At 43.4% G+C, this 25,712-nt stretch overlaps 1 protein-coding gene across 2 annotated transcripts in view; it reads left to right on the top strand.

The window, feature by feature from the left end:
• PAPSS2 (3'-phosphoadenosine 5'-phosphosulfate synthase 2) overlaps positions 1-25,671 on the top strand; it is a 34,132-nt gene extending 8,461 nt beyond the window's left edge. For both annotated transcript variants that reach the window (XM_085306146.1, XM_085306145.1), the window contains 11 exons: positions 8,232-8,337; positions 10,583-10,818; positions 11,545-11,683; positions 11,958-12,076; positions 12,198-12,311; positions 12,770-12,881; positions 16,951-17,156; positions 18,449-18,584; positions 21,225-21,493; positions 22,430-22,659; positions 23,220-25,671. In XM_085306146.1, the coding sequence (XP_085162272.1) occupies positions 8,232-8,337; positions 10,583-10,818; positions 11,545-11,683; positions 11,958-12,076; positions 12,198-12,311; positions 12,770-12,881; positions 16,951-17,156; positions 18,449-18,584; positions 21,225-21,493; positions 22,430-22,659; positions 23,220-23,361 (1,809 nt within the window). In that variant the 3' untranslated portion in view covers positions 23,362-25,671. The remainder of the gene's footprint in view (positions 1-8,231; positions 8,338-10,582; positions 10,819-11,544; positions 11,684-11,957; positions 12,077-12,197; positions 12,312-12,769; positions 12,882-16,950; positions 17,157-18,448; positions 18,585-21,224; positions 21,494-22,429; positions 22,660-23,219) is intronic.
• Positions 25,672-25,712: the final 41 nt, after the last annotated feature.

Genomic DNA, 25,712 nt, shown 5'->3' with positions numbered 1-25,712 from the left:
CACGCTGCTGTAGTTACAGCCTGCAAAGCAGCTAGACTGGCTGTCGATCATGTCTCTGCACCCCTGAGACCTGGATATACTGGCAGTTTACCAGGTACACCGTCTTTATGTTTTTGACAATTAAGTAGACCTGCTTGATGATTTTTTTTTATGGACATTCAATCCACAGTACCTCAGTGGCTATCTGATTTATGTTTGTCTTTTTTGCACGATAACCTATTTTTGCTTTGTCAGTAGTCCTGCGGCATCATCAGGTGTTTATTGGCACGATCCARAAAAGGCCTTGGAGCAGATCCCAGACATCAAAAGCAAAGTGATTCTCCTTTTTCAATGTAAAACCTATTGCTTGTAAAACGAGCCTGAGCCAAACTGTCAAAATGGATTCATTTATGGGAGGTAATTCAGCAGAATTGCTTTGAGCAAAAAAATGGGGAAGACATGGAAGGGTTTCTTGTTGTATTTGTTACATTTGTCAGTAGCTGGCAAGATAYTCTGTTTGTCAGATATTTCTTACGCATGCAGCTGTCCTTTGTGATTTTTGGAAAGAGGACAGAATGATCTTTTTTTTCTAAAATAACACCTGTCCCAGCTTTCCAAAATTCATTGTGAAAATACAGGAGCCCGAGATGACTCACTAGTTTTACTGTTAATTTACTGTGTTAATTAAATTAGAGTAGCAACATCATCTTTCCAAAGGAAAAAGAAAAGCTCGATTTGAGTGGGCTTCAGGAAAACAGATCTTAATGTCAGTTTTGACCTGCTGGTTTGAAGTCATACATTGATTTTTCGAAATCAGTGGCTGTTTGATTTCCAAGATTAATGGAACACAAGCTTGTACATTGAGATAGAGTTTTTTTTTTTTTTTTTTTCAAGGTTGTATCGAACTTGATTCTGGGAACCTGAAACTTGCAAACTAGTACAAAAAAAATTAGGATCTTGCCAAGAGCTTAAAAATTCTTATGAGTTTAAAAAAAAAAGAAAAAGAGAAAAAAAGAAAAGAAAAGAAAAATTAGCYAAGTCCACTTTGAAAGCCTTGTGTGTTAGTAATCTTTGGCATTTCAAACCGTCTGTCCCCAAGCTGAAAGACTGCTTGTTTCAGGTAGCTAGGATGTCTCTGCTAGTCTCCTTAAGATCTTCTGTGCTACGTTGCTGGCAGAGGAAAGAGGCTGGTGTAGTAATGCCAAAATGAACAAGCGTAAAAGTCAGCGTGTGCCAAGGAGCAAGTGTGGTCTGCTTTGGTTTACTCCAAGCACTGAATGAAGAAAGGGATCCCAGATCAACAGTCTGCCTGGTGTGAGCAAACACTGGCAACTTGAGCTCAGGAAACCCGTTGCTGTACAGGGTATTTTTTGACACATCACTGTATTACTCTGCTGAACCAAAATTAAAAAAAAAAATAAAAGCATGAATCCATTCTACAGCAGGTACAAATCTCCCCCTCGCCCTTCAGGAGGGGAATGGGGGAGAGGGCTGTGTCAGGCAGTCCAAATGTGATTTCTGCTCACTTACAAATGGTGGGAGAGGAGAAGAGTCCTGCCTGCAGGATGGAGAAGGGAGAATCGCGAGGGAAGCAGGAAGATCTTCCACGATGCTGCATGACTCAACACGCTCTGTGTGAGTGCTCTGAGGTGACTGAGGCTTCCTGACAAATACCRGAGGATGTGGGTGCTTGAAAAGTCCTGTCCCTCGTTTACCATCTGGACCTGCAAGCCTTACTCCATGTYGTGATGGGACGGGTGAAGTTTCCAGGGTAACTTTGTCTGTTTGGGGATTTTACCTGGGCTTGATTTTGAAACAGTTATGATCTTAGCCCATTCAACTAATTACACTGAAGTTTGGGAAAAGTCTATAAGCTTAGGGTTTTGAGAACTAAATGAGACTGCAGAGACTTTGAAGGTTTCTCCATCATAGTTATGAATGTAAAGAGTTGACCTTCCAMAATAAACCCACCACTTTACTCTTGTCCTTCTTTACTTCAGAGTATAATACATTTAATATTCTACAGCAAATGACTGTTCTGCAGAAAGCTATTTTCCCCSTGTTGAAGACTGACGCTTTCTCTTTTCAGAGATGGCAACTTGCCCATTTTCGAGACCAACCACGGGAATTGCCCAAGTAGAAGAAACCTATTTTCTATGAAACTCACATAAGCTTAGTTTTTATGCATCATGTTCAACTGATATGACAAAAGACTCTCGTCAGTAAGATGATAGGATTTGGGAGGGGRTTTTAAAAGACAAATTAGATCAATCTATGGAGATTTAAGCATGTGTTTGACTTTAAACTTAAAAGCTTGTTTAATCATTTCAAAAGTCTGTTTTACCATTTGTCAGTACAATTGGCTGAAAAATATTTCAAAGCTTCTCATTTCTTTTTGAAAGAGGTAAGATTGGAGTACCAAAATAGGGCATATATTAACTGCTCAACTGGAAAAAAACGAATGCTTTTATTCCTAGTGATGGGCGATAGTCCTATAAATAAAAATGTGGTTGAGGGTAGTCCTGACTCTACCCTTCCTGTAGGGTCAGAGTTTCCCCAGAGCTGTGAATGCTGGCAGCCACCAGTCAGATGTTAACTGCATTCTTACAAGGCTGAGCCTTCTGTTAAGTGAGCTAAATGTGTGACTAATGTGCTCTTAATAACACTGCGCTACAAGAATATTTCTTTGTTGGCATAGTTCTTCAGCAGATTTGTAATATACTTTCATGAGGGAGTTCCTCCTTGGAACAGATTGTCCTACAGTCTGCCATGAGTTGTGGTTCTTACCTTTTGGACTTTTTCCAGGACCAAGTGTGTGCCAAATACACCAGATAAAACAGACAGAGATACTTCCACAATGAAGGCTAGTGGGAGAAGGGGCAATTAAAAAGAACAATAAGAGCATTGTTTTAGACCTTATTGGTCTTTGTAAAGACCAATAGTGCATTCTAATGACAACTCTTTCCTTCACAGTGGAAGAGAGCTCCACATGTTCTGTGGACATCTCAGCAAGTATTAGCCTGAGGAGGTTGTCTGCACTTATGTGATCCCTTGAGTCTCCCATGAGGGCTGCTGCTAAACAGGCAGTCTTGGTCACCTCACATCTCTTCTCATTCCTTTCCAGCTCCTTTGCTCTGCCCACCATAGCATGTGGCACGCATAGGTAGTTCTCACTATGGTCTCACTTGTTATGTAGCCCCATGAGTGCTGGCTAAAGAAGTGGGTAGAAATGGGCAGGAGGAGAATACCACCTTGTGTCCAGAGATAACTGTCCGGTGTGATTGAGAGCGATGGAATTGATATATATTTGAATTTCTAATGAAAGATGGCAAATCATCCATGTAATTAGTTGGGATGATAATCAACGAGATGTTTGTCTAGTGCATTTTCTGTTAATTGKGCAGTCATTCAGCTCCTAACAAATGTGGTTCTGCTGTATCASGTGAGAAGAGAAGATGGTTCCTGATAACATCTCTCATTTGAATGGTCTCATGCAACCTTCTATTTATGTGGACAAGCACAACTGCTCCATTTCACAAGCAAATACTTAAGGCGAGTTGAGATTACTTCTTTGGACCTCATGAACTGAGAAGCAGTAGCTCTAGGAGCAGAGGACACTGATAGTTCTTGATTCCCAAAAGCTCTATGCTGTGATGGACTCTTGTCTCAGGCCCTATCTGTTTATTCAAGAGATGCACCAAGGAAAGGCCTCTCATCTCTGCACGTACTCTGCTTTCACAAATCAGGGAAGCATCTTGTCCTGCTTGGGGTAGCCTTGACTAGCTCCATGTTTGGAGATGTTGATGCTGCTAGAACAAGGTCTGTCACAGTTGGCTTGGTGTGCCGCGGTACYGTTACAGCTAATTTGGTTCGTTGCAATCCTATTTGGGTGCTGCAGCGTTTGCTTTAAACAAGAACCGGTAAATCCCATATCTTCAGAGATCTCTTGCTGCTTGTTCCTAGGCTGTGCTGAATTTGAAGTAAGAAGCTCTTCTCCAAAACATCACTTCTGTGATCTAGATTACTGCAAGGAATGTTTAGCAGTGCCCCTACGTTGTCCCTCTGTGGGACTTGAAATTYAGTCATGATTCTGTTGAGATGAGGATTGGAAGCCTTTATCTTTTAAAAGTGTTTTGAGGTCTTTGTCCTCAGGCTCAATCTGTGTTTTGTTCACAGTTAAAAGATTAAAACTGAGAGCTAAAATTAGCAGGAGGGCCTTGAGTCTGATTAAACCCCATCCACTACTTATCTCTGCATCACAGCGAACTTACAGTGTATGTTCATTCTAGATGAAATCTCTCCRAGGTTTGTTTGTCTCAGGCTGTCTGTGATTGTTTTTGATGCTGACTATTTTGGCTTCGCTCTGTTTGCTCCTGTTTCAGAGCTGGCTTCCCAAGCTGCTTCTGAGATTGTGAATGATGAGGTAGGAAGTCAGTATTTCCTGATGAACAAATTGTTCTRTTTGGAACAAGCTGTCAGCTCATCCATAAGCAAAAATGTTTGTGTTTCTCTTTGCCTTTTTTATTTTCTGCATATCTGACCACAAGAATTTGAGACAGTCTGTGTCAAAGTATTGCATTGGGGATTAGGAAGAGTTTCAGATGTGTGATGTAGTAGAAGTTTTGCCTTTTTCTGCGTTCTTAATAATGTCACTGTTAAAAAGTCATAGGGATTTAGTATCCAGCTGCAGGTAGGAGAGGTCTGAAAGTAGGATTTCGAAAATGTATTTGATGATGAGAAAAGCTCCAAGATACTTGCACAGTGCAGATTTATAGTATGCTGACATGCACTTCTACCATAATAGTCTTGTTACGTCAGCCTCCTAGGAATGTGCTGGTTCCTGAGTCTTGCTCAGGAAGAGACACTATTGTGGTTGATACTATGCAGGATAGATCCAGAGCCAGCAGATTAACACTTTAGAAAACTGCTCATGAAGAAGTAAGTGTGTTGTCACATTGGAGAAGGGGGAARAGGATGAAGAAGCGTGTTTCGTTTCTCCATGCAGAAATACCTGCCTCACCTCTCCTGGTTTGCAAACACATTGCAGAATAGCTGCTCCTCATATTGGAAAAGGAGTGTTTGCACTTGAGCACAGAGCCATTATCAGCTGAGGTTTGTGCAGCAGTGATTTTGTTGCAGGTCTGAGTAGTGGCAAACCGTAAGAATGGGGTGAGTTGGGGCAGTAATTTACTACCTGTGCTCTGTTGATGGTCCTTGGCCTGTCAACGTGTAATTTCAGAATGGTACCAAGTCTTAATCAGCAGAAAAATATGCAAAACATGCCTTTGTATCTTGGGGGCAGGGATCATTGTGGCAGCTATATCTTCTGCATGTGTTCCTTAGGTCCTGCTTCAGATGTTTAAGGCTGACTCTGGCGACCACTGAAAATTAGACTGTGATGGTGCTGTCTCAGATTTGCAAGCTCAACAAGTTAAAAAAGCACATTTGACCTTCCCTCCACCCTGTCCCCCTCCCAAACCATCGGTTATTTATTTTTGCCTTTTATTTTCTGAGTCGTCATGATGCATTCGGCTCGGTCACATCTCCACTTTCCTCGGAGGATCAAACCTGGAGAGGTTTTTGTCCTGCAGGATTAAGTGTGGGATGCTTTCCTAAACATTTGATTTGAGGAGCAGAGGCTTTGGGGACACCGCAGCATGTTGCAAAACTCACGGTAGGGTGGTGAGATTTGACAAGCGCCGTTAGTGTACACTGGGGTCTTGTATTTCAGACACTGTCTCAGCTGTGTAGCTAATGACTTCAGGTCTATAAAGGGCTCTTTCTTTGCACTGGAGAAAAGCGGTACTGTGTTGGTACTGGCATTCAGAGAGGTGATGCTGGATGAGAGCTTATTATGGGGAAGGAAGGTGTTTCCTGGGGGCGGGAAATGATTCGGCACTGGGACTTCACCAGACAGAAGCAGGGATGTCTTGAGACTTGTCAGATAGAGATGTTTGCAGTTTCCTCCTTCCCGAGCAGCAGGGAAGAGCTGCCTGCAAAGAAAAAGGAAAAAGAAGCAGAACTACTGAACCTGCGTAGTAGCAACCTGGGAAAAACCCAGATCACTGATTTTATCCTTTGAAATGACTATGGAAGGGGGAAGCAAAGTCCGGGATCCACTCYGCTGGCTGCAACAGTGAAAATAGGAACTGAGAGTCCCAGAGTGGATAAATGTGTCGCCTGAGATGGGTGAGACAGTAGCCCTTAAAGCTTTTTTAGTCTGGGACTTCCCATCAAGTCATAAGATGATGACACAAGTCCCAAGGATGGGAATCAATCACATTGTGGTAATTCTGGAGGAATTATTTCTCCATCCCAGAGCACKTTCCGTCTAAGTTTCACAATAGTGGGACTGACTTTTAGGCTTGCTTAAAGCTGATTTTGGAGGCAAGATTTATGCTAATGATTTCTTTGGACACAGCTATTCTTACCAGTATGTTAAAACATTCTTAAATTGGCTATCTGTTCAGTGTGCCCACAAGGAATTGCAAATGGAAAATTACACCTCTCACTTGCAGACAGAAAAGAAGAAGCTAATTTTGGAAGATTTTGCTTAAATTGAATGGAAAACGGGCATGAAATTCTGAATATAACAGTTAAATCTGTGTGAGGGGTCAATCTCTGTTGGGATGCTGACTTTTTTGGAAAAAAAAGCAGGAGAGGAAAGGCAAATTTTTTTTTTTTTTCTGTTTGGGAATGATTTTTTTGCCCAGATTTCTGGGCAGGCYGAGCCCTCTGTGGCAATACAAAATACCAGTTCTCTAATGAACACTTGTTCCTTTGCTGAATCCTAAAAATGTTAACGGCATAGCAATCAAAGGAAAAAACCATCAGGCTATTTTGCTAACTCACTTAAAAAAGAAAATGACCTTTTACTTTATTGTCTCTCCCATTCCTCTTTTTTCTTTTATATATATATATATATATATATATATATATATATATGTATCTTTATAAAAAAATATTGGACAAATAAAATACAATCACTTCCCTGCTTTGGCTTTAGATGTAGAAATACTTTTATATAGCAAGAGGTGGAGATTATGGAAAGGCACAGACCTCACTTTTGCGCCAACAACATGAAGCAGATAAACCCATGACGGTGTAGAACTGGCTGGGAAGAAAGTATGTCTAATCTGTCTCCCTCTTGAGACTTCTCCTTTGGCCTGCTCTGTTAGAAATGCAACCCGTATAAGAAAGAAGGTAGTAAAGATGCCTGAAGCCAGCTTGTGCAGTTGGTTTAGTGAGACCTCATAACACAGTGTGGCAGTAAGTTACAGCGATGAAGAGTAAAACCCTTCTTGATAGTACAGACTCTCTCTGGGATGTATGCTGGAGCCCTGCGTTCTGCGTAAGAAGAAACTTGCGGATATTTCACATGCAAACCGTCTTTACTAAATAAAGTAACATTATCAAAACTGAAGGGAAAAGGAAGCCTGTCTTAATCTGTGCCTCGCTGGCCAGCAGAGGAAGCGGTGAGCTGTTGTGCCAGCACAGCAGTTAGATGTCAGGTAGCCCTGGCAAGCCAGGAGACACTGCTGAAGCAGCCTTGGGGAGGTCACGTTTCCTTCACTCTCGGTGGCAAGAGCGGACACTTTGTGTTCTCAGTTTTCATTTATGCAGGACTGACAAACAAAGTGAAATTTTGCTCCTCAGAGAACACACTTGCATTTAGTAGGAGCAATGTTACGTTCAACAAGGCAAACAGCTAGGCAGCTTAAGTTGCTTTTGTTTTGCAAGTGCAGTTAAAACAATGTTCAAGTCTACCTGTTTTTTTTAATGTAGAAAAGACAGGGAGTTTGCTGTCTATATCTCCACTTGAATTATATACCCTTCCTTGTGGGTCAGAGGGTGTATCAGTCTCCTGACAGCAAAGTGAATGCACCTTTGCTGTTACTTCCCAGGAGAGTTTCTTCTATCTGTAGCAGCAGCAGCAGGAGATGCAGAAGTATTTTTGCAACACAGGCTTTGAGCCGGGAAGAGAGGGTCAAAGTTGAAAACTGTCTTCAGAAAATAGCCCAAAGACATATTATGCAAAAATAAATCCAGCTAACACCAAAGGCAAATCTCTTTCTGTGTGATTTTCCCTTTTCTAACAAATTACCAGCTTTGGCCAGTATGGTTTGCATTGATTGCTTTTTGAATGAATTTTTCTCTCTCTCATATAAATCCTGAAAGTTTTCTTTTGTACAGAGTGCAACAAAGTAACAGAAGTGTTTTTTCTGTTTGTTGTTGTTGTTTATTTGCATCAGAGAGCAACCAATGTGATTTACCAAGCCCATCATGTCAGCAGAAGTAAGAGAGGACAAGTTGTCGGTACCAGAGGTGGATTTCGAGGCTGCACGGTTTGGCTAACAGGTACAGTCAGATACCATGGGAAACCCATTTGCAAAAATGAGTAAGATGAGGAGAGAAGTTTAGATGTGGAGATTTGGGGTTTTCAGGAAATGTCAGTGTTCCCTAGGAACTGGAAATTACAATTTGTTTTTCACGTGGGAAATACTGATGTGTCATATTTATGAGACAAAATATTCTCTCTGGCAGCTGCAACCTGAAACTAACTTTAACATTTAGCTGTTAAACATTTTAGCTGTTATTGGGGCTTCCAGGTGGCTGGGCCCTTTGGTTGTGCCCTTGAAAAACCCTTAGGGTCTCATTTCTCATTCCCAGGTGCATGGCTGAGGAAGCCTTGCCTCCAATTCTGCTTGCTAGTTCCCTGGCAGAGAATTCCCACAACTGTCCTGAACAATATACAGATACTTTCATTCTGTATCAATGGGAAATTCATTGGGACACCTACATTTACTGTGTTTAAAATGACCTTGTTCGCCGCTAAACGCGGTCTTCTTAAGAATAAACATGTTCATACAGTGAGTCGCGCTCTAAGTGTTTTGTTGTTTAGACCCACTGAGGGTTTTTTATTTTATTTCTCATCTGATACGTGTTCTAATGTGTTGCCCTTCTGCTTTGAAAGACAAACTCATTATTTGGTGATTAGGGCCTCATGAAAGTGGCAGCTACATTTCCTTTGCTCCACTGCTATTTAAACGGCTTTAGTTTTTGCCACTTGTCCAATTGTTTCTCTGCTTGTTAAATATCAGTAATTTTTCTTTGACTCCCAGAAAACATAGAAAGACACGCTTGGAAAGGCTTGGAGAGCCATTCTGATTTGTGTTCTTATCAGCTTATATGCTAAATGGTGAATTAAAATACAGTCCTCTTTTGATATGCTCTCTATTTAATAAAAGAAGACCAATGTATAATCTGTTTCAGCGTCATTTCTGAAGCCAAAGATCTATCCAGGCCAATTTCATTCTCTTTCAGGTATCACTCTTGAGATCCTTTGTATGAAAGGTTTGACTTTCTCTTAGTGATAATTATTCTTTAAAATACACAGTTGTCTCCCAAGTTACTATCTGTTTAATTTCAAGAGACTGTTTGGAAGGACATTGCATTTTGTGGGCTATATGGGTTGAACAGAAGGACACTTGAGTGCTCTAGTTTGCCAGCTCAGGAAAGCTCTCTGTTAGTCTCTTGTGCTATGAAAATCAAAGGCACAGCAGCAGGCATCTGTGTTCAACCAGCTTTCCTGTCCAGCACAAACGTGACTGTTCTGCATCAGACCAAAAGCCCATCGAACTCAAGGTCRTGTTTCCATCAGTTATCAATAGTAGGTGCAAAGGAAAGAGTACAAAAACAGGTGAGCAGATGATGATACCTCTGTAGGATTTTCTCCAAAGCTAAGTGTTTCCTGAGAGAGGCGGGAGGTGGTTGGAGGTTGTTTGGAGGTGGTGTCTCTGCTAACTCAAGAGCATCTTGTATCTCAAGTTTTCAGCACATGGATTGCCACCCAAAAGGAAGGAGTTTGGTGCCTCAGGTGCATTTGCCTCTCCCCAGCACAGCTAGTAGTTTGGTTTGGTTTGATTTGTTTTTTTGTGCAAGTGGACAGAGCTGGGATGGGAAGCAGCCACCTCATTAGTATCACTGACTTTCTAGCTGACTGGACTGGGCAGACTGACTGCAGGGGAAGCAGGTGGTAAAGATGTCTTGTTAGCCTGTACCACCCTCCTATTTCTGCCTGCACGGACCTGTAGGTGCAGGTGGTGCAGAAACACTGTCCATGGATGGAGAGGGACAACTGCTGCTGCTGGAGCCTGTCTGACCCCAAGCAGCCATTGCAGGAAGCTCTGGGTGGGGAGTTGGCTGTCTCTAGGGGGAACAGAGGGAGGAAGGGGAAGATGCTGAGAGACTTACAAACAGCAGCCTCCCTTCAGGCTCTCYGTCACTTACTGGTGCTTATTGGTCCCAGCACAGGCCAGCAGGATGTACTTTTGCAACACTGTTCACTTGAACCCCTCCGGATTCTAGGAGATACCAGCTTTTCTCAAGGCATTAATGCCATCCCTTGAGTAAGAAGAGTTGGTCAGAGCTCTGTGGCAGTAATTGTACACTAAAAAGATGAGTCCGACTTCCTTACCTCATTCTTTCATAAAGAAACTTCAGAAAGGAGTTTTGTTACCARTGTCCCTTGAGGGACTAGGTTACAGTGTCATTTTCAGTCTTTTGAACGGTAACCTGAGCCTCACTTTTCTGTCTSCAACAGGCCTTTCTGGCGCTGGTAAGACAACCATTGGCTTTGCTCTGGAAGAGTACTTGGTCTCTCACGGCATCCCCTGCTATTCCCTGGATGGTGATAATGTTCGACATGGCTTGAATAAAAACCTGGGTTTCTCAGCTGGGGACCGTGAAGAGAACATCCGCCGCATTGCGGAGGTGGCCAGGCTGTTCGCTGATGCTGGACTCGTCTGCATAACTAGCTTTATTTCTCCTTTTGCAAAGGTAAACTYGTGGCATCATGTTTTGCCCTTTCCTGGGCAGCCTTAATCTCATGACTTTTCCTGCGAAAGAGGTATTTATGTAGAGGAATTCATGTATCAGACCCTCTTTTATTTTTTCTCCATTCTTCTGTAACATACCACAGCTGTACAGAACTAAACAACATCAGKACAAGTTTCTGGAGAGCGATTTGGTATGACYTTGTTGTATTAAAGATTCAGAATTTGTTAAAAACTAAATGAAATTTAAAATCTCACTAAAGAGCTTCCTACCATTAACTCCCCAGGAGGCAGAGAAGAGGCATAAGAACAATATCCTTTCATAGTGCTATAAATGCTCTGTCTGAAGAAATATTGATTAGGTTTTTATGCTTCCTGAGAATACCAGGTAGCTGCCATTATTGAGCCAATGCAAACACTTACTTTTTTAACACAGGATAGATGATTATTCACATTCTAAAGTTCTGCTGTTCTACTCAATGAAGGTATTTTATTGCTGTTTCAGGTGAAAAAGCTGAAAACAGATCGAAGTTGTAAAAAGGGAGACAGGAGATAAAAGCCCTTATTAAAACGAGTTTAAACGTAATAATTCTTTACCAGAGATGAATTTACCTGTGTTGAATTCTAGGGAGTGGCATGCAGTAGGAAGGTGCTGGCTGCAAGTCAGAGCCTGATAGGCAGCCCTGTGAGCTGTGGAATCTCTTACAATTTCTCTTCTTCCTTCTGACAGGATCGTCAAAATGCACGGAAAATTCATGAAGCAGCTGGTCTTCCTTTCTTTGAGATCTTTGTAGATGCTCCCCTAAATATCTGTGAAAGCAGAGATGTGAAGGGCTTGTACAAAAAGGCAAGAGCTGGAGAGATCAAAGGTATGGAAGAGCTCTCTCTTTTTTTGCCTTTTGCTTTCAGGACCATTAGATAGCTTATCTTTGCAGCTCTGTAGATAGAAAAGTTCTGAAGGTGGATTAATAGAGGCTATTTGTACCACACAAGAATACCCCGTTTCCCTAATCTTACTGTCACAAGTGTCACTTGCAGTACTCAGTATGACTGAATGCTTCCTGGCTGTTTGTACACTGTTGTCAGCTCTARGTCACTGAGTATTACATTAAATAAATTTAGTTTGAATTTAATTGTCCATAGGATTCACGGGGATTGACTCAGAGTATGAGAAGCCCGAATCTCCTGAACTAGTATTGAAAACGAATGTTTCATCAGTGTCTGAATGTATTCAGCAGGTTGTGGAGCTCCTACAAACACAAGTAGGTCATTTTTTACCACCACTGCTGGCACCTTGTAAACCTAATTTCAGATACTAACTTTTTGGTGTGTGTTTAAAAACCAGTGTGTTGCTTAAGATTGCTCTCTGTCTTTCTCCTTTAGAACATTGTCCCACAGTCGTCAATTAAGGATGTTCTCGAGCTGTTCGTACCTGAAAATAAACTTGATTTTGTCCGAGCTGAAGCAGACATGCTACCATCCTTAGAGATCACTAAGGTACCATTGCGTGCAAATACAGCACTGTGATTCAGTAGTTGTTTTGCTATTTGGAGGGCAGAAGCTCCAATATGGGCAGTTTTAAAGGGTGTCCTCTTCCTCTGATTGCTGTGTCCTTGTATAGCTGTGATTGCATGTCATGAAGAGCTAAAGTTATTGTCTTGATCTTCAGCCCTTTACTCTTGCCTTGTCTCTGCCCTTTACTGTAGCAAGCCACCTCCCTGACTGTGTTAGTGTGGCCCCACAAACACTTGTGCTATGGAAGGATCCAGAGCTGATCCAGCTTAAAAACAAAATAAAACAAAACAAAGCCTTCCCCTCCCCCCCTTTACGAATGTATTATTTTTAAAGCAAAACAGAAACAGCTTAATGAGACTGCTGTTGTAATGGAAGGGAAGGAAGAACAATCTCTGAGGTGTAACCTAGTAACAGGAGTGCTGTCTGGATTTGTTTTGCAGCTGGATCTGCAGTGGGTGCAAGTGCTGAGTGAAGGCTGGGCCACTCCGCTGACTGGCTTCATGCGTGAGGCAGAGTACTTGCAAGTGATCCATTTTGGCACCTTGCTGAATGGTACGATTCCCTTCACTTTTGTGTTAATACTGCAGGGAGCCCACAAACATTGTGATACATGTTTAAATCACTGCGTTCTAGCAGTCATTTGTATTGTGGAAAAGGTTAATGCTCAATCCTTTTCTAATCCCTTCTTTCCTCTTGAATGTTAACTACAAGGCCTCGTAAAGGATTGAAGGAGTGAGGAAGCTATGCTCTGAAATGCTTTAAAGCGTATAAAAAGGTGACAAAGTTCATTGTGCTGTGGCCAGGGACTGTGTCACAGATTAGATATCCTGCACGGTGCTGTTCAAACGTTGGAGCAGCCATTATGTAACTCTWTTCATGCCCAGTTATACCAGAGTTAATACAGATGCAAAATGAAAGCCAAATGAGCAGAGAGATGCCAGACTCAGTTTCTAGTGGGAGAAGAGGGGAACTGTACCTTTGAAACAGGAGCAGAGTGTGATTTAATGTATTTTTTTTCCTATTTTCCTTGCTTAAAATAAATCAGATTTAGAGATTTACTYGCAACTTAATAAAGGTCTCTTCATCCCTAGCCATGGCAAGCAGTATTCAAGCAATGACAGTGAACAACTCAGACTGGAACAATAGATATTTCCGTCTCATTTCTTAGATGTAGATGTTGATGCTGTGACTTTGAAGCCATGCACACAGTGAGGCTGCGTGTGTTAGTCTCTGTAGACCTAAGAGCAGTATCTAATTTTCCGGGTTTGTGATCTTGGTGAATGACTCCCTGTGGTGAATCTTGTCCTCCTTTTACAGGATCCTTATTCTGCCATACTCACATAGGGAAGTAGCTTGCTGCTGCTGTTTAGGACTTGGACACTATGCAGCGTGCATAAAGCTAGTGCTCAGGAGCGCTTGCTGTTGGACTGTAGATGTGTCTGTATGTGGCATTCTGTAGTGCTTTTATGCTCTCTGACACATGGTAACCTTTTTACTACCTTCTCAGTGTGCAAACTATGTTCAAAAGTCCATTTCTTTGTTATCAGACTCAGATCTACCATTTTTGAGTTGTCTGTTGTGCCTAATAAGGTCTGGGAGGTGCCCCATCATGACTGTTGCCCCAGAGCTCTGTGCTCTGCATTGGAGGCTCATCCATAAGTGTGTATGTTGGGAGGGACTCAGGCTCACCAGGACTGGGACTGTGCCAAGTTCAACAGGAACGGGGAGAAGAGGAGACAAGGTCCTGCATCTGCAGCAGCTAGTCAGAAGGGAGCCTTTCCCCTAGAAGTGGCAGTGCGCCTACCTTGATAATACCCTCCAAAACAACCCACGAACCTGTTGGCTTACTGAGCACAGGTCCTCTCAGATCTGCAGCTGTATTTCAAACCACTGGTCAGTATTTGTAGAGCTCTACATGGTCAGGGACAAAGCCCAGGCACCAGGTTTTGATGCAGTAACCTTCCAGAACAGGATGTTTGCTGTAGAGGGCATTGACATCTATTCCAGGTACACAGTATCTCCACAGAGGTTCCCAAACTCAGGACCTGCTTTGTTAGGTCCACAGGGTGATGTTGGGCAAGAAGTGAACAGCGCATTTACTTGGACAAACTATTAGTCTCTATCTCTTATAAAAACATGAAGAGTTTCTGTTTGGTCACCTGGTGATGAACAGACATTTTCCATGCTCTCAGCAGTAAATCATGCAATGGTATTGCTATTAGTTGGCTAGGTACAAGAACATTAAAAAAAATTATCCTTATGGACCTCTTCCCATCCTGAGTGAAGTGCTTCAGTATGATGGATGTGAGGAAGAAATGTCTGTGCTGTTGTATGATGTTTATGTCTCATACAGGCAGAAATGACCCATGGTAGGACTGGATCTATTGGTGCTTCACAAGTATCGCGTCACCATCACAGCTCTGAGGGAAGGGACCTTAGGGCCCTTACTCCACCTCCTACTCACAGCAGGAGTCACCAGCACTGGGTCAGGGTGGATGTGGCTTGGCCTAGCTGAGCCATAAAACCCCCAGGATGGACATCCCCCATATCCCTGGTGATCTCTCTCRGGGCTGCTCCCACTCCGGGTTTACCCCATCCAACGTAAACCTCAGTAAACAGAGACTATGTAGCTACTGTCTTCCCTGCTTCCTCCCCCCATGCTGCAGAAGGATCAGGTTATATCAGAAAACAAGAGTCCTAATTCAACTGGTTGAACGTTTTGGGAGAAAGCTGGAGTTTTGGCTGTGATACCTCTACTGCCTCCCAGGAACATCTCCCAACCTCCACCCTTAGTGGGTGCTTCAGCAAATGCTGAGGGCACCAGGCTTTGCCTGTCATATTTAGGATGTGTTGTAAGGACATGCAAAGAGACACTGTGCCTCCAAATGTGCAGTGTTTGCCTGAGGTGTTAAATGAACAGCTTTGATTCTTGGAACTGTTACTGTAAATGGTGTTTGCGAGAATTAATTATCTTAACTGTGTTTGCATTCTCCCAGGAAAGAATCCCTCTCTAGTTGGTATGTATATAACTGTTTTTGAGATTGTGTGGAAATTACTGCAATTAGAGATTTTCCTATACAGTAAATTTCTTGCCATTTTTAAATAATGAAAATTCTAAGAGTAGAAACAGCTGCTGCCTGTTTGATTCAATTGGTTAACCCCGTGTCCTATTGACCAGCCTTCGCAATAATTCTAATAGTGTGAATCTGTAACTATTCACTAAACCAATAGCTACTCTGCATATTGCATTTGGAAATGGAATATGGAGATCTTCAGCTTCAACATGGTTGGTTGACTACACAAGCTGTGTTTTTTCCATGCTGACTTTACTGACTGATTACTGGTTAATATTATTTAACTGTGTAAAGTCGATAATGATTGCATTCTGACCTTTGTGATTTGATTCATCTCACATTTGTAAAATTAATGCACTTTGAGATGGAGTAAAATTAAGGAATAATTTACCTGATTGGCTCAGACGTGACTATACTTACAGGTATCTGATTATTCATGAAGGTGCTTGAAAATTGCTCTCTTGCATATGAGTGATAACTAGTCATGAATTGGAAGTAAATATTAACATTTTAATAAAAATGGAAAAATCTGCTTCACAGAAAAATCATCAAATCAAGAATCTCAAGGGTCCAAAATAATTTCAGTCAGATCAGAGCAAAATGAATCAGTGATTTGTTCATTCTTGCTTATGATTGAAAACCCAGAAGGAACTAATTATTGTATATTAATATTAGGATGTCCAAGGAGAAATGGGRAGATCTTTGTCTCAGGGTGGGAAATGGGGGAATGAAAGCAACATAACTTCATGGTATTTAAAGAAAACGCTGAAACAAGAAACCACACATGCAAGTATAGGCTCTACACACACAAAAAATAAATTAAAAATGGACTCCACAGAGATAAGCTAAGAAAAGTAGCAATATAAAGACATCAAGGGAAAAAAAAACAAACAAACAAAAAAAAACATGACTGTTACTTCCTTGTTGGAAAAAGCAATTTAGAAGAATTGCAGACAGTAAAGTGCAGCGAATATTCTATGTTGTGGGAGAGGTCACTGGTGAAAGTTAAGCCAGAATGGTCTTAACGGAGAATATTTTCTGGAGGAGGAGATGAGGAGTATCCATGATTAAATTTTCCAAGTGCTTTTCAGTTTTCAAAGATACTTTAAGAAAAGCCATTTGGAAAAGAACAAATCTTTCTGGGAGATAAACTTACAGCATCCAGTGAATCCAGAGAATAATGAAATACTGCAAATGTCTTTGAAGCATCTCTGGGCCTAAGTTGTGGAGCTTTCTTGCTTCACTAACATCAGTATTTATTGGTAGTGGAAAGAAAATTGGGCAGTGGATGAATTTATATGACTAATGGTGAGTCCCTGAACTAATAATGTAAAATGTGGCCATTCCCCAAGGAAAGCTTTTATGCTACTGAAAACCCCTGGTTGATGCATCAGCTGTGCTCTGTGCCCTGCCCCATCCAGCCTCTTCTACCTGCTTCTTGCAGTCAGGCCAAAGTAGTGTCAGGACACTTCCAGTGTCATCTAGTGCTATTATTTCCAATGCTTTAGGTCTTTTTAGAAGGCTAACATCTGGCTCTCTCTTACCAGATGGCATTATCAACTTGAGCATCCCCATTGTGCTGCCCATTTCCACGGAAGATAAACAGCGCCTCAATGGCTGTAATGAATTTACACTCACCTACAAAGGGCGGAAGATTGCCATCCTTAAGAATCCTGAGTACTTTGAACACAGGAARGAGGAGCGCTGTGCCCGGATCTGGGGGACCACCTGTCCAAAACACCCGCATGTCAAAGTAGGTTTGTCCATGCCCCCTTCTGCTGTTAGAAACCTGGTGAGGGTTAGAAATGTCCACGGGGGGTTGAGGAGTCAAACCTTTTTCAAGACAGTGCTGCGGGTGTCCTGTCTGCTCTGAGAACCCAATGCAGAGAACTGTTCTTTGAGAACCACCACTTCCAAAGTATACGGGAGAGGTGGACTTTTTTGGCTTGCAAATGTTAAYGCTGTACTTWCTGTTTGAYGAGAGCATTGGTCAGATTGTGAATGCAGTGCAAATGGATGAAGGRGAAAACAAGCATCCTGCAGAGGAGCTGCTTCTTTCATTCATTTTTATCTTCACCAACATTTTTAGGGTTTTTTTGTTTGTTTCTTTTTTATAGCTTATCTTTTCCCACTTACTCTCTATGACAGTACAAAGGACATCTCTTGCAAAGCGACAGGCCCATGTGCTGCAGATTAGACTGAGTTACTTGAATTTTAGAAAAGCCAAAGCCGTATTAATTCTTTTCTCCCACCTTAAAATAACTGTCTTAAAAATAACCACTCAATAGTTGTTGCTGGACAGCTGGCAGCAGTGGCAATACTACCAGATCAGTGCTTACCATGTGGAAAGGCTGTGCAAGAGCAAAACGTTAGATGAAGAAAGAATGTATACTGTCGCTTCTAGATGTTCAGCCTCCAGTGCAGAATCTAGCACCCAGCAGACAAGTCCTGTGGCAGACAGGTCCTTTCCCGTTAGTTGATGTCTTTCTTCATATGATTGTAGACTCAGTGCCTGAAATCCACTTTGGGCATCCTGGGAGTTGCAAAGCAGAGCTGTTTTTTTTAATCCAGTTTGGTTGTAGCTTATAGTTGGTTGTGCTACTGGAGGTTAACTTCAGCAGCAGCCAACACCCAGGTTAAGGACATCGTGTTCTCAGTTTTGCAATCTAACGGGGGCCACGTCATCCTTACTTGGCAGGAGGCTATTTGAAGAGATCCTCTGAACCCAATGTTTGGGGTTGCTCCAGCAACACACCTTGCATAGTGTCAGGCACTCTTTGAACTTTGTTGGAGAAGATGGCAGTCCCCGCTGCTGCTTTCACTTCCAACACCAGGCCGCACAGTTCACGACATATGTTTCACATTGTCAATTTAATGTTTTCCGCCTACAGTGTGCTGAACTGAAAGGATGATAACCATATAAGAAGACTCATGCCTAAATAAAGTACTTTTCAAAGGAGACTGGCAAATTAAAGATGAGATGAGAGGAGATTTTTTGCTGTCCTGAAATATTTCCTCGCTAATGCGCATGAGTATAATTTGCAGATGGTGATGGAAAGTGGAGATTGGCTGGTTGGTGGAGATCTCCTTGTGCTGGAGAGGATCAAATGGAACGATGGACTGGACCAATACCGCCTGACACCACTGAATCTCAAGCAGAAGTTTAGAGAAATGAATGCTGGTAAGTCTTACCTTTGTATTATCAACTTCAGCTGGATTAGTACCTAATGACCCTCCCCTTCTTACCAGAAAATCTTACCATTGATGCCTTTATTTTGTAACTGTGGAGCTCTATCGTCACAGAGTTAAGGTAAGCTCCTGGGAAAACTGAGTTGTGATTTGTGCTGTATGATAAGAGCCACATGGTGCATCACAGCCTTGTCTGACAGGCTGATGTACTTGCTTTGTTTCTGAAGGTTTTCAACTATTTTCCTACTTCCTATGCCTTTCTAGTTAGATAAAACACAGTCTGCCCTCCTGCCATCTTTCCTGACACTAGGAAACATGGGTGGTGTGCAATGGCTCGTTCTCAAATGCTCAACGCTTGCTAGAGTGGTTTTGTATGCTCCTGAACCAGCAGTACACAGGCGGGGAGTACAGAAACAGCATGCAGAGCACAGCACCAAAAACTGATGTGAATCTTCCAAGTTAAGAACAGGGCCTGCGATGGGCTGTTTCCGAAATGGACTTTTCTAGATGCAGGACTGGGAGAAGGCTGACTCATCTGTCCTCCCTGACAAGACACATCTTCTCTTTCCACACCTAGAGCACTTAGAATAGAGGCACTGTCTGCTTGGCCTTTGTGCATGAAAGTAAGTATAGGTGAAGAGCTGATGAAGAGCGAAGTCAGGCTGGGCAGCACAGAGGAAAATTCCTCTTGGATTTGCTGTCACAGCTGCTCTGCTTGCAGGCTGGTCCTGGCTCCTGGTGGTGACTGAGGATCACAGTGGAACCGTTGTCTGTGGATTTTGTGGTCACTAAAAATCCCCTGGCTGAGTTGTTAGACTTGCTGATGACCAGAGAGTTGACTAGATAATGGCGTTTCACTAACACTAAAGATAAATTCTTATTTTGCTTTTCTTGCTGCACTGTCTTGTGGATGATGTTGCTTTATAAAACAGCATTGGCTTTTATATTCTGAAACAGGAGGTTAAAGGACCTGGAGAAGAGTTTCTAAACATGACCTGGCCTCAGTCTGCTTGTGAAGCAATTAGGCTGAAAGACACTAAGCAGTTTACCCCCTTAAGTCAATCAGTTATTTAAGAATTGATGTTTCTGATCCCCAGAGGCTTCTTTTGAAACAGTTCTTGCTGCCCTGGCCTAGGCCAAAAGGCACTTCTGCAAAACAAAGTTTTAAATAAACAAATGCAATCTGGTGAGCTCGATTCTATACATCAGTCTGTGTAATTAGAGTAAATAAATCTCCTGTTAGACGTGACAACTCCACCTGACTCGTTCTCACCACCACACATAGGCCAGCCTGTGGCCTTTGTAGTGTTCCTGCAGTATCAACACATTAAGGCTTATTAAGTTTCATGGTGTGAGTGTGACTTTAACTCTTTTGGCCCTCACCTCTAAGGCCAAAGCAGTTGCCATGCGGTGCTGCTGTCTCTTTTCTGCATCCCATGAGGGGGCCCAGGATCGAAAGCAGCAGCAGGGCTGTGCCGTGGATGGAGGATGTGTCACCAGAAGGGCTGACTTGGGAACTGTGAAGTCGCCCCTTCTTTCTTTCTCATAAAAAGATCCCTTGTTTTGGGGCTCACATGGCTTGAAAGTTCATAATCTGAACTGTGTGACAGCCCAGCCGGAGGCACAGTCTTCCTTGCATGTCTGCCACTCCTCTGTGTTGTATCAATCTGGTCGTTTCCTCGTGCTGCTGTGGGATTTTGTTTTGTCTTAAGCGTGCACACACATGAGAATTTTAGATTTGAGTTCCTTTTGCAGAAGAAGGCTCCCTATAGTGTTGCAGATCCTGCCTGGCCCACCCAAGCAGCTTTACGCTGTTTGCTAGTTCAGGGACTGCAGAGCTTATGGCCTCTCATGCAGTGATGTCTCTGTGCACTTGTTCACGTATTTTGATGACTAGAATGACTCAGATGGCTCAGCCTGGGCTCATAAAAAAAAATCTATGATATTTCCTGAGCAGTTTCAGAGGAACTTGAAACCCCTTCGGTGATTCAGGTAACTTCCTTGTTCTTCCTCACACTCTTCACAGTGGCCAGTTCTATACTGAATGTTTTTTAGCCTCTGCCTGACCGTCTCCCCTGTGCAAGATGAGAACTTCTCACCACAGGACACCATGTTGGTTAAGGAGCAGTGTTCTTGGGTTGGAGCTCCATCTCGTTACTTACTGGAAAACTCCAGTAGAACCTGTCTGCAGCAAAGATGCCAGCCTTCTCAACAGTCATTTCAACTCAATATTCAAAGAGGGAGAAAGCTTTGGCCTTCCTGAAGATGACATTGAACTTGGAGAAGGCACAGATCACTTCAGAAGTCAAGGAACTCAGTATAGGTTTAAGTTTGTCCTCGGTGACATATGAAGAATGTTGTCTGTAGGAGAGCTGCTGGGACTGTAATCAGCCCCAAAGGAGAGCTGTACAATGAAAAAAAAACTTACAGAATGATCAATAGACATTACACTTATAGCAGACACTCACCTAAGCTATTTAAGGTCTCTTTAATGTGAAGATAAGATATACAGCGGATCTGCTGTCATATTACCACGTCAGAATGTGTATGATGTGCAAATAAAGTTGCTGTCGCTGAGTGCTTTGTCTGAACCCCTGAGCAAGCCTGTGACCCTCTCAATCTTTCCTTTTAGATGCTGTCTTCGCATTTCAGCTGCGCAACCCTGTGCACAACGGGCATGCCCTGCTCATGCAGGACACGCGGCGTCGGCTTCTGGAGAGGGGTTATAAAAACCCTGTGCTCCTCCTGCACCCCCTGGGAGGATGGACCAAAGATGATGATGTCCCGCTGGAGTGGCGGATGAAGCAGCATGCAGCAGTGCTAGAGGAGCACGTTCTGGACCCCAAGTCGACCATCGTTGCCATCTTCCCCTCTCCCATGCTTTATGCTGGCCCCACAGAGGTAATGTAGTGGCTGGCTGCTGCCATGTGATGGCACTTCTCAAACCTTCCTGCTTGCAAGGAGTGAAGTCAGTCAGTGGGGAGGACCGCTGCCGGATTCCCGGGGCAGCTCCAGAAAGCAGCAGGCCAGGGAGTCGCTAGTAATTGCCTTGCTGTTAGCTCCCTCCTCGATTCATTCAGCAGCCAACTCCAAGCAGACCTCAGCTCAGCGAGCTACAAGCTGTGGGGAGAGCTGGCGAAAATGGGCCTGGAAACAGCGATTTGTACCCCTGTGACCATCTGCCCTGTTGGATAGGGGTCCTCGTTGGTTTGGATACTCCCAGTGGTTTCCCTTCTGTCCCTAAGCTGGTGGGACAAAACCAGTTGACTCAGAACCTCCCTTGCAAGCAGTCCAAGCCCATCGCTGCCTGTTCGTTTCACTGCAGCTACTCACTGACTGATAAAAACTGAACACAGTGCTATGTCTGTCCAGCAGCAGGTGATCTGAGGAGATGAGCTAGCGTGGAGTTAGATTTCTCGAACAGCCATTCTACAGCTGTTAGTGTTATTCTCACAGCATCTCAGAGGAGTGGGGTGGGAGATTTGGTGACTCTGAATTACTTTCTTCAGACGGGCTGTCTGCATTTTGGCTTGACCACAGCACAAGTAGCAAATAAAAGGAGAAGGGAGTGAAGCTGAACAGAGGCAGTGGGTGCAAGTAGAAATACATCAGGGAGATCCTTGGCTGTAGAAGAAAAGAGGGACGCGTGGGCAGTTTTACCCTGCCTTTGCACAAATGGGGTTCGGCGACTGATGGGCACCTTCTTTGGGTGTTCAAAGAGCAAATTGTTGCCTCAGTTCACTACAAAAATGAATCAGGATCGGTTCCCTTCCCTGGCATTTCCACTGGAATACCTGTCCTTAGCAGAACTACAGCTCTTGCGTGTCTCCTCCACAGGTGCAGTGGCACTGTCGGGCTCGCATGATTGCTGGGGCCAATTTCTACATAGTGGGCCGAGATCCTGCAGGCATGCCTCACCCGGAGACCAAGAAGGACCTCTACGAGCCCACGCAGGGAGGGAAGGTCCTCAGCATGGCACCAGGCCTGACTTCTGTGGAAATCATTCCCTTCCGAGTTGCTGCATATAATAAAGTAAAAAAGGCTATGGATTTTTATGACCCTAAAAGGTAACCTAGATGGCAGCATCTACTTTTTTTTTTCTCCTATGCAGTGCTGTTGGTTTAAGATTGCTTCTGACTTGCAGTTTACCAGAGGAAAGGGCAAATCGGTATTTCTGGTAAAATGGCTGTGAGAGAAATCAGAGATCTTATCTGTGAAATCCATCCACTTTCCCTTCCAGGACTTGGCAGGAGATAAAGGATTGATCACATGGCACTAAAGATATGCTGTCTTAGCCAACAGAGAGGATAAGAAACACTCTTTTGGGGAATAAGTGGCAGTAGAAATACAGCCTCTCACTGCTGGAGAGATGTTTTGTGTATAATCCAGCTCTTCCCGAAAGGGCAGCTGCTTTTGAGGATCCCATTGCTGCTTTGTGCCGATCATAGATTCACACATGAAGTCGCAGACTGGTGCCACCAGTGCCTGCAGAGCTAACGCTGAATTGGGGCCAGGAGTTTTCAGCCTACGTTCCTGGCATGGCAGAAGAGCTGCATTTGCAAAGACTCGGTTTGGTACGCGCGAGGCAGATTGCACTGATTTCGTCCCTGTCTCTGTTTTGCCTTAGGCATGACGAATTTGACTTCATCTCYGGAACACGCATGAGGAAACTTGCTCGGGAAGGTGAAAATCCACCAGACGGCTTCATGGCCCCTAAAGCTTGGAAAGTCCTAACTGAGTACTACCAGTCGCTGGAAAAAAATAATTAACACAACTTCTCCCTAGAAATGTGTGTATTAAGAGTGAGCAATGATTGATTGATTTCCTGTGATACAGATCAGTTAACTTGGCATTTTCAATATTCTGACTGTAGGATTTTTCTAAACAAAGTCAGAGTGGTTTTATTTTGCTAATCAAAAATATTTTGAGCCTGATCCTTCTCCCCTTGAACTTTGCTGAGAGCTTCCCTGTCACGCTGGAAGAGAAGGGGAGCAGGCCCTTCGTTCCCAGCCCAGCGTGGCTCCAGAAAGCAGTCATCTCGCACGGGATTTGCATTGGCCAGTTGGAGTGTTTAGTGCCACCCTGGCCACGCACCGGTCGCCAGTGCAGAGTTGGGACCTTGTTGCCAGGATGAAAAACATGTTCCCCGCCCCCCCACTTTGCGAAGCAGAAATGAAGTGACTTGCCATCCCCCCTTGACCCGTGTGTGGTCGCGCTGCTGGCCAGAAGAGCTTTGTGTGAGGTGGAACAGCCCCAGGAAATACCAGAGGGAGGCTGCAAGGCACCCTGTGCTCACAGCATGGTGGACATGCTGGTGGGGGGAGAATCTCTCCTGGGAGGCATCTTGAAGACCAGGAGATCGGTGAGAAAGCTCAGGAACACACAGTCAGCAAGTAAAAGTTGCAACRGTGGTTGCATGGTTTTGTTTGTACGCTTGCACCTGGCAGGAAGAGCTTGCCTAAGGGCAGGATTGGACCCTCCCTTCCCCAGCCCTCACCCCTCCGCTGTGAAAGGCCAGTTCAGAACGAAGAATGGTGACAAAACCCTAGTGTCAAGTGGGTCCAAGTCACTGCACCTGCAAGGAGCCAGGCAAGGGATTGCTCAAACGCTTCTCCTCTTCGTTCTGCGCGTCCTGCCCCTGATTCTGGAGCCGGTCGCTTTACAGATGAGCCACTTTTGCTTTCCACCTGCAGGATGGCTGACTCTGGCTCCAGCGAGGAGCATGGCACAAAAATCCCAGGCGTTGGGTTTTTTTTCTTTCTTTTTTTTTTTTTTTTTTTTAAAAAAAGGAAGGATCTCCTCCTGCCGCCCAAGGCACTGCTGCCGAGAAGGTTAAGGTGCCCAGAGGTAGGAGCTTTTTCCACATCTGCTGATGGAAAGTTACTGCAGCATGGGATTTTTTTTTTATTATTTTTTTTGACCTGGACTTTGCCAGCCTGCTTCGTGCTTTTCTGCTGCCTCACAGTTACCGCAGGAACCTCTCACAGGGCAGGGCAGTGTAAATCTACAAGGAATGTTTTACCTGGCCTCGGCTGTAGACCTAGCGAGCATGTTGCGCTGGCACGCGGCGCCGTATCAGTTGCCGGTGCGCTTCCAGGCGGTGCTGAAGGTTTGGGGGTTGGAGCGCAAAGCTCAGGTCTGCCTGCCTTGCSGGCCTGGTTGGGGTGCGCTACCTCCGCGGCCACTACGCTCGGGTGCAGCGTTTCTGTGTGTACGTGTGTGTGGGTGGGAGGGGAACAGCTACGTACTTGTTTGTTAGTTATTGCACCGACAAGAATTCCTGATTTTTATACTTGTCATTTTTTTTTTTTAGCCCCCAAACTGGTCAGAATGTGTTTTAAATGAACTGGAAATAGCATTCTCCTCTCCTTATATTTCAGTTTTAATTTCAAATGGATCTACGTTGAGTAAAAAATGATCATGCTTCCACTTGTAATTTAGTCTAATGAGCTATATCTCAAGTGAAACTGTTTTGCTGTGGCCACGGTACAGTGTCCAAAACTATGCAAGCAATTGGAAATATTTTTTGCAAAAAGTGTTTCTTTTCTTTTTTTCTTTATTTCTTTTTTTTGGCAATTTTGAAGTGTTCAGAGTGAAGAGCCCAAAGCTGTATTATACCTCAAAAAAAGCTGCAAAGATAATGTTAGTGGCTGAAAGCATACTAGCAATAGTGCCTTTTATATTCAGCCCCTCCGGCAGGGACCTGAAAGATAAAAGCAATACTCCAACTTATAATTGTAATATTTGCCATTTTTCTAAAGTAAAAAAATAGTGAACTAGTGTTGTTGCCTCTCATCTTAAAATAATCAAGTGGTTTGAGAAAATGCAGTAAATCCAAAGTGGTTACAGCAAAACGTAAATGTTGTATTATCCTTTCAAAAATAGCATAGTTTGCTGATTACCTCTGATTAATAGAGTACATTGATGAGTTTTTTTTTTTAATAGGGTATTTATTAAAGACATGAGACTGGAATTTGTACCTCAAGTGATGCATCTCATGATTTAATATATTCTGAATGTGATACTCTGCTACAAAACACTCACTTTTAGTACAAATAAATATTTATACATATAACCAATTCTGGCTTTGTGATTTTTGTTGAGAAGCACAACCTCGTAC

The sequence above is a fragment of the Rhea americana genome, unplaced genomic scaffold, assembly GCF_003343005.1.
Source record: "Rhea americana isolate MKP2758 unplaced genomic scaffold, rheAme1 scaffold_233, whole genome shotgun sequence".
NCBI classification, from domain to species: Eukaryota; Metazoa; Chordata; class Aves; order Rheiformes; family Rheidae; genus Rhea; species Rhea americana.
The sequence above is the reverse complement of the archived record's forward strand: the minus strand, read 5'-3'. Positions and strand labels throughout refer to the sequence as shown.